This window comes from Mercurialis annua, linkage group LG6 (assembly GCF_937616625.2).
Source record: "Mercurialis annua linkage group LG6, ddMerAnnu1.2, whole genome shotgun sequence".
NCBI classification, from domain to species: Eukaryota; Viridiplantae; Streptophyta; class Magnoliopsida; order Malpighiales; family Euphorbiaceae; genus Mercurialis; species Mercurialis annua.
In genome coordinates this window covers 16,092,066-16,103,833 of record NC_065575.1, presented here as the reverse complement: position 1 = coordinate 16,103,833, position 11,768 = coordinate 16,092,066, and the positions used below count along the sequence as shown (strand labels likewise).

The following is an 11,768-nucleotide window of genomic DNA, read 5'->3' as shown; positions in this document are numbered from 1 at the left end:
TTAACTAAACTTTAATTCGAAGGAACTTTTCTGAACTAAAAAATAAATTTCATTGAAGAAGATGACTTCTGAAAGAGTGAACCTGAAAAACCAAACATCGCAAAGAAAACGAAAAGCAATAGAACTCTCAATTCCTCCGCCGGTAACCTTCGACGGGGAAGATTTCGGGAGAATAGCTGAAGAGCATAACGAAGCTCTAGTGGTGGCCATGGTCATCGAACACTGGAATGTTGAAAGAATCCTGGTCGATGAAGGAAGCGCAATAAACTTAATAACAAGAAAGGCTTACGAAAGCCTAAAAAGAGAGCTAGCAGAATTGAAAAGAAATGCCACACCCGTGGTAGGATTTGGGGGCTCACCAATTAAGCCCAACGGAACAATCACACTTGACGTTAAGCTGGGAAGGACGAGGAAAAGCGAGGAATTACCTACACGATTTAGTGTCGTAGAAATCGACTTGCCGTACAACGCGATATTGGGGAGACCTTTCCTCCACGATTCAGCAGCTGTAACTAGTGTAAAAGCACTAACTATGAAGATACCAACAAAGCAAGGAATTATCGCAATGAAAGGAAACCGAGCCGAGGCAAAGAAGTGCTACGATCGGTCAATAGAAGAATCATGCGAAGCAATGGCGATAGAAGAAATCCTTAACCACGACATCGAAGAAAAAGAAACAGCACCCGAAGGCGAAACGAAGAAACTAGAACTTGGCAAGGAAAAAAGAGTAAACCTTGGGGCGAACCCTAAAATCGAAGAAGACATCACGGCGATATTAAAAAACAACATCGGAACCTTCGCTGCCAAGGCGTCAGAGATTGTCGGAATAGACCCCCAAGTCATTACACATGATCTAAATGTAGCAGAAACGGCGAATCCTGTCAAAAAAAAAGGAAGTTCTCTGAAGAAAAACAGAAGATAATCGCAGAAGAAGTAGAAAAATTGGAGAAAGTCGGATTCATCTGAGAAGTCCATTACCCCGAGTGGGTAGCTAACGTAGTTATCGTAAAGAAAGCTAACGGAAAAAACAGAATGTGTGTAGATTACACCGATCTAAACAAGGCGTGTCCTAAAGATAGCTACCCACTGCCTGACATTGATCAACTCGTGGACTCTACTGCCGGACACGCAATGTATAGCTTAACAGATGCGACTCAAGGCTATCACCAAATCCAAATGAACGAACAAGACCAGGAAAAAACATCATTCATCACGGAGGGAGGAACCTACTACTATACGGTGATGCCCTTCGGGTTGAAAAACGCAGGAGCAACTTACCAAAGGCTTATGAACTTCATGTTCAAAGACGAAATAGGGAAGCGAGTCCAGGTGTATGTAGACGATTTAATTATCAAGAGCGAGAACGAAGAAACCCAGCAAAAGATCTGGAAGAAACATTCAACATACTAAACAAATTCGGAATGAAGCTGAACCTAGACAAATGCACGTTCGGCGTCCAAGGCGGAAAATTCCTGGGATTCATGACATCCCAAAGAGGAATAGAGGCGAACCCTGAGAAGATCAAAGCGATTATGGACATGAAAGCACCAAGAAACATAAACGAAGTTCAAAAACTCAACGGGCGAATCACAGCACTCGGTAGATTTATGTCCTGCTCAGCAAAAAGATGCTTGCCTTTCTTCAAAGCCTTCAAAGGAACGCAAAAGTTTGAATGGAACAAAGACTGCGAAAAAGCTTTTGAAGAATTAAAAGAGTTCCTTGTCACCCCTCCATTGCTTAGCAGACCGCTGAAGGGGGAGACGTTGTACTTATACATCAGCACCACGAAATAGACTATCGGAACAGTGCTAGTAAGGGAAGAAGACAGTGAAATGAAGCCAATCTACTACATCAGCCGAGTCCTGAAAGGCGCGGAAACGAGATACCCCGAGATCGAAAAAATGGCACTGGCTGTAGTAACCACAAAAAACTGAAATACTATTTCCAAAGCCACAACGTGGTAGTAAGAACGAATCAACCATTGCGAAAGGCGATCCAAAGACTAGAGACATCCGGGAGATTGGTCCATTGGTCCATCCAGCTCAGCGAGCATGACATAAGATACGAACCTCGCCCAACTCTCAAAGCGCAAGCCTTGGCAGACTTCGTAGCAAAAATAACTCTGGGCGAGAACAGTCAGCCTAAACCAGATTTAATATGGGAACTCCACGTAGATGGAGCATCAAATGAAAAAGGAGCCGGAGCAGGAGCCATCCTCAGAGGACCCGGGAAAGTCAAAATCGAGTATGGAGTAAACATCCATTTCACTGCCAGCAACAACGTAGCTGAATACGAAGCCCTGATCGCAGGTCTCGGTCTAGCATTAGAAATAAAAACGGAAATCCTAAAGATCTATAACAACCTAAATCAGGTCAAGGGAGAATATCAAGCCAAGGAAACAGGAATGATCGAATATCTGGAAAAAGTCATGACACAACTTCAACAACTGGAAACACAAGGAGGACAGTGGGAGATCATTCAAATTCCAAGGGAGAAAAACACCGAGGTCGACGCCATCGCCAAATCTGCATCAGAACTCGGAGACCTATTCACCAAAATGCAATTAAAAGAAACTCTTGAATCGCCAAGCACCAGAGAAATAGAAGTCATGGCAATCGAGGAAGCCGATTCCTGGATGACCCCATTAATCAAATATTTAGACCACGGCGAACTGCCAACGGACAAAACCGAAGCCATCCGAATCATCAGAAAATCTGCCAACTACTCATATCACATCGGAGTTCTCTACCGAACCTCCTTAACTCATCCGTGGTCAAGATGCGTCTTGCCTCAAACATGAAGATCCATCCTAAAAGAAATCCACGAAAGAATATGCGGAGCACATGAAGGACCAATCACCATAGGAAGAAAAACAATACTCCAAGGGTACTACTGGCCAACCATCAAAGAAGATGCAAAAACGTTAGTGAAGAAATGTGATATATGCCAAAGACATGACAATGTCAGACGCAAACCAGCAGTACCTCAAGGATCAATGGAGAGCCCTTGGCCTTTCGCCACATGGGGGATCGATATATTCGGACCGTTCAAGACGGGAAAATATCAATTGAAATTCCTAATCGTCGCAATCGAATATTTCACAAAATGGGTTGAGGTGGCGCCAGTCGCAACCATCACTGCAGCCAGAGTAGAAGAATTCTTCAAGAATGAAGTGATATGCCGATTTGGCATACCTCACACCGTAATAGCAGACAACGGCAAACAATTCGACTGCAAGCGATTCAAGGAATTCTGCAAAGGGCTAATGATCAACTTGAAATTTACTTTGGTGGCGCACCCTCAAACAAATGGAATGACGGAAGTCACCAACCGAACCATAGCACAAGGAATAAAAAAGAGGCTCTTTCAATATAAGGAGAACTGGGCTGAAGAACTCTACAGCGTTCTGTGGGCATACAGGACAACTCCTAGGAAAGGAACGGGCGAGACACCCTTCAGACTCGCCTATGGCACCGAAGCGGTAATCCCGGTAGAAATTGGCACACCGAGCATCAGGGTGAACTATCTGGAAGAAGAAACCAACGAGGCTAGAACAAGACTATGTCTAGACCTACTAGAGGAAAGCAGAGATGAAGCAGTGGTCCGAGCCGCTGCATATAAGAAACAAGCTACAAGATATCATAACAAGAGAATAAATTCGAGAGAATTTCAAAAAGGCGATCTAGTCCTACGAAACGCATAAATTGGCAGAGGAAACGCAGGAGTAAAGAAAATGCAAGTAAACTGGGAAGGCCCATACATTGTAGAAGAAGCTACTGGCAAAGGCGCGTATAAACTAAAAACAACAACCGGATCCATGGTACCCATATATTGGAATGTAGAGCATATGAAAAAGTATTACCAATATATTAGTTCGTGGCATGTACTTATTTCCATTTTTGAAATAAAAAGGCGATTCGGCGTTGAGAAATAAATTTTAAAGGCTCGTTCGAGTACTAAACCAATATATACAATTTAACAAGAATCGTTTGAATCTTAGTTAAAAATAATCTAGACTTGTCTGAGTCAGAATAAAAATTAAGGATCCAATCGGACCTACAAATAAACCATACACCAAAAGAAGATTAAATTAACTTCTGAAAATAAAGAACGAGTTTAGATTAACTCTATAAATGAACAAAAGAAAAATCAATGGTCAAAAAGACCATTATATTAACAAGAAAAATTACAAAGGATCCGCCTAGATCCGATACAAAAATCGAAAAACAGAAAATAAAAACTAAGCTTTTTTCAAAGCATCTTGTTTCTGCTTATCAAGCTTCGCCTTCACTTCCTTCGCCAAAGAGGCAGGATCCAGTTGATTGACACCAGAAAGATCGATGCTAGGATTCTGCTCCCGCAGTTTTGCCCCGATCGCTAACCGGTACTGAGTCATGACTTGGGAATAAAAGCTCCCACAGTCACCCAGACGCCGGCGGAGACGCCCCTCTTCTTTCTTCAGATCATCCCTCTCCTTCGTGAGAGCATCTGAGGAAGACTTTAGAGACTCGATCTCATCAGACAAAGTCTGAACCCGAGCCTCTAAGGCGGAAATCTCCCGACTCTTGTCAGATACGGAAGAGCTCAGCTGTCGTATTAGACCAGTCGCTTCACCAGCCTCCTTCTCCATCTTCTGCTTTTCGGACAGCCAGGATTCATTGTCCTTCTGAAGTTTCTTCAACTGATCCACCACATCTCTACGGCGACACTCCAAAACAGCGATGGATTGAACCACCTACAACATAAAGCAATAAAAATAATGAACATAAAGCAACAAATCGCGATATGGAATAAAACAAGAAATTAAATTAACGAAAAGGTAAATACCTTGCAAGCAAATATGCGGGATCAAAAGAAAGGTAGGGAGCAACTCGAAAACGAGGAATCTTGAAGGCAGAAAGGAAACCCAACCAAAGTCTGAAGAGAATTTTCTGAGATGCAATAAGAGTAGTTGCAGAAGAAAAGCAAAAATGAAGGAAAAAGAAAAATGAACACTTATATAATCCAAGGCAAAGAAGTTGAAGAGACGAAACCCTATAATTGAAATAGAGGAGCAACAAATGGCACACGAAGACACTTGTCCCTCATCCAGAGACGACCCTTCGCTGATAAGCAACACGTGGCAATATAAGGAATCTTACCAGAGAAGAAATGCAACCCACCAATATACGAAACAACTCGCCCATAATACGAATCGCCTCGCCCATAATATAAAAAGACTCAGCTCCGAAAGAGCTAAAATCTACTAAGGCATGAATACCAATCACTTCAGCTCACTTGCGGGGGGGCTAATGATGGATACCGAATCCTACAATAAATACACTGGAGTCGAGTCACAGGAGATTCACTCTCGGGTGATACCGGACTCCCCGCGAAGACCTGAATATATGACACCGAATCCCTTGAGATTCAGTAATATACCGACAAAGACCGAATCCCATAGGATCCGCCTAAAGCGCGTTATTCCGGGATTCGGGTAGATCGCCGTATCCAGATGTATCTCCTATTTGGACACAAACTCCAAATATGGAAGGATAAGCTCTATCATAGGAAGATGAGACTATTTAGGAAGACGTTCCTAAATAGTACTCATGTCTGAATAGTAGATCACGACAAATCAGGGTGAATCCCTACAACGTAGTCCGATCCCTACAAAGTAGGATTCACTTACCTATTACGACTCTACAAGGTATATTCGGTTACTATAAAAGGAGCATGAGGTATGCCTAGAATCACAATTACATTCATATACTCTAAACGCTGCTCAAAGCTCTAAACTGACTTAGCATCGGAGAGTTAATCAGACAACCACCGTCCGGTTAGCTTCTACCTTGTTTTACAGGTCTTACTCATCGGTTCAGAAGGCAGACTCCATCAGGAACTAATGAAAACCAAATTCTAGCATAAGTATAATGGAATCTAGTCGTACATGATTAGCTCTTCTAAGCTGATCCCTTGACTCGCCTAAGGCGAAAGCCGAACAACATCAACATTCTAGTCCACGAGACTCGCCATGCCTAAAGGCTAAAAAGGGACTCGTCCGAATCCCCAGTAAGACCGACTCTTAGAAAATTCGGTCAATATATAGAATCTACACCAAATCGCATCATCAGAGACCTAATTACATGGAACAAGAATAATATTTTAATGACAGAATATACAAAATCACTTTTCTATTTTGAGTAAACTCCTATCTTGGAAGATAAGTCTATTCAGGAAGATATTCCTGATAAAACTCTCATTAAATAAGGAATACTTTTCCTATTCAAATAAGCTACTAAATAGGAATTACCTTCCTATTTGGATTTTACTAGATATTCTATTTACTACTATTATATAAGGAGTTTCGGTATGTATAAACAGACAATTGCATTTGATACGCTAAAACGCTGCTCAAAGCCTAAACTGACTTTAATATCGAAGAGTTAATCAAACAATCACCGTCTCATTTGGATCTACCGTATTTTGCAGGTTTAATTAAGACGTTCTGAACAGATACTCCATCAGCAACCAATTTTAAAATCATATTTTATTTATGGCCTAATTACTTAAAAATACCCTCACCTTATAACATTTTTTTGTTTATAGCCTGACATAGGAAAAAGTTTATTTGTATCATTTTTTTTAATTTCTCGTTTTCAACTGTATACCAAAGCATTAAATTGAACTCTTTTTATTTAGAAAAAAATTTAAAATAGTCTTTCATTTTTTAGCCTATATTTTAATTAGACTTTAAGATTATTAGTAGTATAAAAATACCTTCTTCTTTATAAAATTAAACTTATAATAATTATTTAATTCATATTAATTATCAATAATTTTTTAAATATAAAATCGTAAAATTATATAATTTTTAATAAAAAAAAAATTCTGACTCTCCGTCCGAAAGGAGGAGCCCGCTGCTCCTCCTTCTAGAAAAATTAAAAAAAAAATTATTTTTTATAAAAATTATTTATTTTTTTAAAAACATTATCAGGGTTTGATAGCGGATTTGTAAATTGAAGAAATACAATGGTGGGTCGGAAGTTTTTTAAATAAAAAATTTAAAACGATTAATTTTTAGGATTTATTTGATAGTTTTAAAGTTAAAGGATTTGTTTGTTTTTTTACTAATAGAAAAAAGTATAATATAACTCATTTATTTAATTATTTTTAATATTTGCATCAGTTAATTAATTAAATTGCCAAAAAATTAAAATTTTGGAGATAGTTGAAAACGAAAAATAAAAAAAGGATACAAATGAATTGTTTCTTAAATCAGGGTATAAATAAAAAAATGTCATAAGATGGAGGTTTTTTAAGTAATAGATTTTTATTAAATAAATGTGATAAGATGGAGGTTTTTTAAGTAATTAAATTTTTATTTAATAAATTACTAAATTTTTAATTTATTATATATATTAATTATTAAAAGGTCAGTTGTATTTTTTTTTAAACAACAGACAATGACATTGCATATGAACTTGATGTACTTTCTCCGTTCCGTTTAAAAAGTCCCATATTCTATTTTGGGATGTCCCATTTAAAAGATCCCATTACTATTTTTAGAATGTTTTTCCATTAAATACCCTATTTTACCCTTATTTTTGTTATCTTAAAAGAACTCCATGGAAAATTCCACTATCATTAATAGGAGCAAAACATGAAAAAATATAAAAAGACAAAGATAATTAATGTTTTCTTAGTCTGTGTGTAAAATCAAATGAAACTTTTAAAATGGGACAGAGAGTATTATTTTCTGAAATGCACAATTTATTAGTATTTTGGACCGTTCATAATACTTATTGAATTGGTAACATCTCTATAAAAAATGGAAAAAGAATAAGTCATACTTATTATTATTGAATTCAATAAAATATTATTACGATTCCATCCCGCAAAATGGCCGACAGACCATTCATCCATTCCATTGATTTAATTATAAATCAAATTCAACATGCCAACAAGCAGGCCACCATTTAATTGGTCTATATATATATAAAGTCAAAGCTTACCATGTTGTTCCATGATACTAATATTCTTATCCAAAGTCTTATTTTTGTTTTGCTTAAAATTTAGAGTTTGTTCAGTATGATTCATGAAATTTTATTTAGCTCGAACTTAAAATAGCAGATATTTAATATAGTGATTGAGTATAAATGGCTAAACTAAAAAAATAATACTCCCTCCGTCCCGTTTAAGAAGTCCTATATTTTATCTTGAGATGTCCTATTTAAAAAGTCCCATTATTATTTTTAGAATATTTTTCCATTAAATACCCTATTTTACCCTTATTTTTGTTATCTTAAAAGAGCTCAATGGAAAATTCCACTATCATTAATAGGGGGCCAAACCCATCATGAGATCCCTCTACTCTTTACTTTTTTTTCAGGAGGTCCCTCTACTTTAATTTGGCGTTTGTATGTCCCTTTACTTCCATTTTTCTTGTCATAAATGCCCCTTGATGGATGGAATGCGGAGAGTGTGCCACACTCTCCATTAATGAGAGTGCAAATAAATTTATAGAGCAGCATAAGGACTTAACTCATACAAAATCATAACTTAAAATAAAATCGTAATACAAAATAAATCTGATGGTAAAATGATAATTTTGCCATCATCTTCTTTTTCTAATTCTCAGTACAACATTGACGAACTACAAAACACTTATTAGAACGATTATTGCTTTGAATGTGACCAAGACGATGAACAGTGTAAAACGCTTATTAGAACGACTATTGCTTCGATACCTAAGTGAATGTAACAGCGATTTTGGCGGTGAAGGTGCTGTTTGGCTCCTGTTCGGTAACCGATTGTGGCTGTCAAAAAACAGAGTTTTTTCTCGATCTCCTTCTTTTCCTTGTTTCTTGCTTTTCTGAATCAAACAAAACTCATGTCGAGTGAGAGTTCAAAGAGAAAAGTGAAAAGTAAAACTGGGAGGAAGAAGGATTTATTGAAGATTGTTCTTATAAGACATAGACTTCATGTTAGGCCTTCTAATTCTTATGCTCTTTTTATTATCTGTTTCTGCAATTTTGGATGCAACATTTTCTTCAATTCTAAATCCCAGTGGAATTGTTTGTTTGTTAATTGGTAAATTTAAGTTTTAAATTTCAGAAAAGCAATTTGTTAAATATTGCGTTCTTTCATTTCATAATGGTTTATTCATTCTCTACTATGCTCGCAGGGTGTTTGAAAAAATTCTTCAACCAAATTTCTACATCTAGAACACTCTTTCTAGAATATTTAGAGGATTAAGAACATGCAATTTAGTACAAGTAAAAGACCCATTTTCCCTCTTACACACTTTAATTTCAATTTTCTTATATCAATACCATCTGTCCTTCTTCATCTTGGTCTCATTGTTTTAGAGTTTGTTGATATTTTCTAATTCTTTTAGACTCACTAATTAAAAAGAAAAGAGTTGATTTGGTGCAGGTGGGTGTTCTTATGTTGTTGTAAATGGAAAAGTTGTTTCTCTTGGCTCACAATTTTTTTTGAAAGATGAAGAATTAGTGGTGGCTTAGGTTGAATCGATAGAGATAATAATTATAAAAACACAACAACAATTGTGAAGTGTTGAAATTTTTTGATTGTGTACTGTTATTTTTTTTTTTGTAATTTGAAATGACATTTGAATTAAAAAAAGACTGAGAAGCCAAAAAGTTAGACTCCAGCGATAGGGAGAAGAAGATTAAAGGAAAAAAATGTTAATTGATCCTTGAATTTTAGCCACATTAATTTTTACTTCGACACGTCATTATTTAACAAAAGTTTATTATTTAACGGAGAGTGTGGCACACTCTCCCCATTCCATCCGTCTAGGGGTGTAATAACAACGAAAATGAAAGTATAAGGACGCGTAAATGTCAAATTAAAGTAGAGGGACCTCCTGAAAAAAAGTGAAGAGTAGAAGGACATTGGAATGGGTTTGGCCTTAATAGGGGAAAAACATGAAAAGACAAAGATAATTAATATTTTCTTAATCTGTGTGTAAAGTCAAATGGGACTTTTAAAATGGGACAGAGGGAGTAGATATTTATAAATTCATTTTGAATATAAACATCTAATTAAGTAATTCACATATAGTTCTACAAATAAATTTGAGGAGGGAACATAAATGCGATGTCTCTCTAAAAAAATTGGGGAAACGCAAACCCTAGTTCTACATATCATTTTGTTCCAGCATCATGCTCACTTCATCATCATAAAAAAAACGACAATTCTGGTTTAGGAAACAGCTCAGGGGTTATTTACTTCGAAAACTTTCTGAAAATTTGGAGACATTACGACCTAAAAAAAAGTTTTTGCTGGCTATGAGGTGATTGATAGGGTTTTACTGACTAGAAAATTTACTAAGCGTAACGTTAGCTTTGGTTTTTTTTACGTCCGAAATCGAACAAGGATTCAGTTTGGATCATTTGATGGTTGAATATGGTCTCTATATGAAAATTTAGACTTCGTGCTTTTATTTCAAAATTCCTGAAGAGGAAGGTACCTATTGCTGATGTGAAGGTTTTGAATTCACAAGCTTGAGTGGTGGCTTCTCTTTCATTCAGAGACACGATATCATACAAGGAAGCATCGCTCGGAGCAACCGTTGCGTAAAATGAACAACCTAGGGCAAAATTTATAGCTCTGATATTAGAGTATCAATCCCTAATGATTTAATCGATGAGGGAGGGAATGGTTAGATCGTTCGATTGTGGCTAGGGTTTCTTACATAACCATGATTTTGAAGGTGAAGAGTTACACGACAAAACTGAAAATTGACATTGAGAATATTAATTTTTTTTGAAGTAATGCAGTTTTAATGACGTATTCCTCGTTGGATTGACTGAAAATTTCTTGTTGTACAGGGGCCCTATTCTAATGGATTTCTTCCAATATTTTTCATGGGTTGAGGATTTAAATCAACCTTACACAAGACTAGCCTGGGTTACAATAGGGTTACCTATTTTCCTTTGGTCATAAGCAATTTTTATGGAAATTGGGAACAATATTGGAGAATCTATTATGGTTCATCCATTAGATTCAGATAGGAAATTTATGGACTCATGGATGATTCCTGATACAAATTAAGAACTCCGAGATCGCCTCTAAAGCTCTTCCTACACAAAGAACAAAGTAAGCTTAAAGGATCTCGTGGTTGTATTGCCTGAAAGTCTCTCTGATGCTTCAGTCAGTAAGGGTTTTTTGGTAGATAACAAGGTGATAAATATTTAAGGATAAAAGAATGAGTACTTTCCCAAGAACCGGTGGAATTCTATTTATAAGCCCTCTAATGGCCGGTTATCGTGTTATGGATCGTGTCTTATGCCCACGATCTTCTGTTGATACATGGCCACATTTTCCAAGGAATCTGCTTAGTAGGAGAGAGGGACTTGTGTTCCTCTTTACTTCATTCAGATAGCGAAGTCTCCATATGAACTAGGGAGAACTTGGATATAAGACGGTTTGAAGTCTTAAAGGCGATCCAGGTAAGGAGGCGAAGCCTATGGTTCAGACATTTCTAGGTCGGTATCAGATGTCCCCCTAGGTTAACCTAGTCAAAGAATTTAGGCGGTTCTTTCGTCGTTTTAAATTTTAAATTTGGAAATTTGAACCCGTTTGAATTTCAAATGTTTTGACGGTTACTCAGAATATAAAGAGTCGCGTCTCTTTATTTTCTGTAATGAATTCCCTGCCTAGGAAGCTGCAGCCACACTGCCACGCACTCAAGTGCTTAACTATTACTTTTTCCTATAATAGAAGGTAAATGAATTTTTTTCATATGCATTCATTTGTTT

At 37.0% G+C, this 11,768-nt stretch overlaps 1 protein-coding gene across 1 annotated transcript; it reads left to right on the top strand.

The window, feature by feature from the left end:
- The first annotated feature begins 1,481 nt into the window (after positions 1–1,481).
- Positions 1,482–2,800, top strand: LOC126687665 (uncharacterized). Its single transcript, XM_050382220.1, has 3 exons — positions 1,482–1,765; positions 1,951–2,135; positions 2,196–2,800. The coding sequence occupies exons 1-3, from the start codon at positions 1,482–1,484 to the stop codon at positions 2,798–2,800; spliced, it is 1,074 nt and encodes a 357-aa protein (XP_050238177.1).
- Positions 2,801–11,768: the final 8,968 nt, after the last annotated feature.

Bases quoted from the DNA above. Each gene is read 5' to 3' on its own strand.
- LOC126687665 (XM_050382220.1), top strand. From the start codon at position 1,482: ATGACATCCCAAAGAGGAATAGAGGCGAACCCTGAGAAGATCAAAGCG. The intron at 1,766-1,950 runs GTACTTATACAT...CTATTTCCAAAG, and splicing joins CCGCTGAAGGGGGAGACGTT to CCACAACGTGGTAGTAAGAA. The intron at 2,136-2,195 runs GTCAGCCTAAAC...CAAATGAAAAAG, and splicing joins AATAACTCTGGGCGAGAACA to GAGCCGGAGCAGGAGCCATC.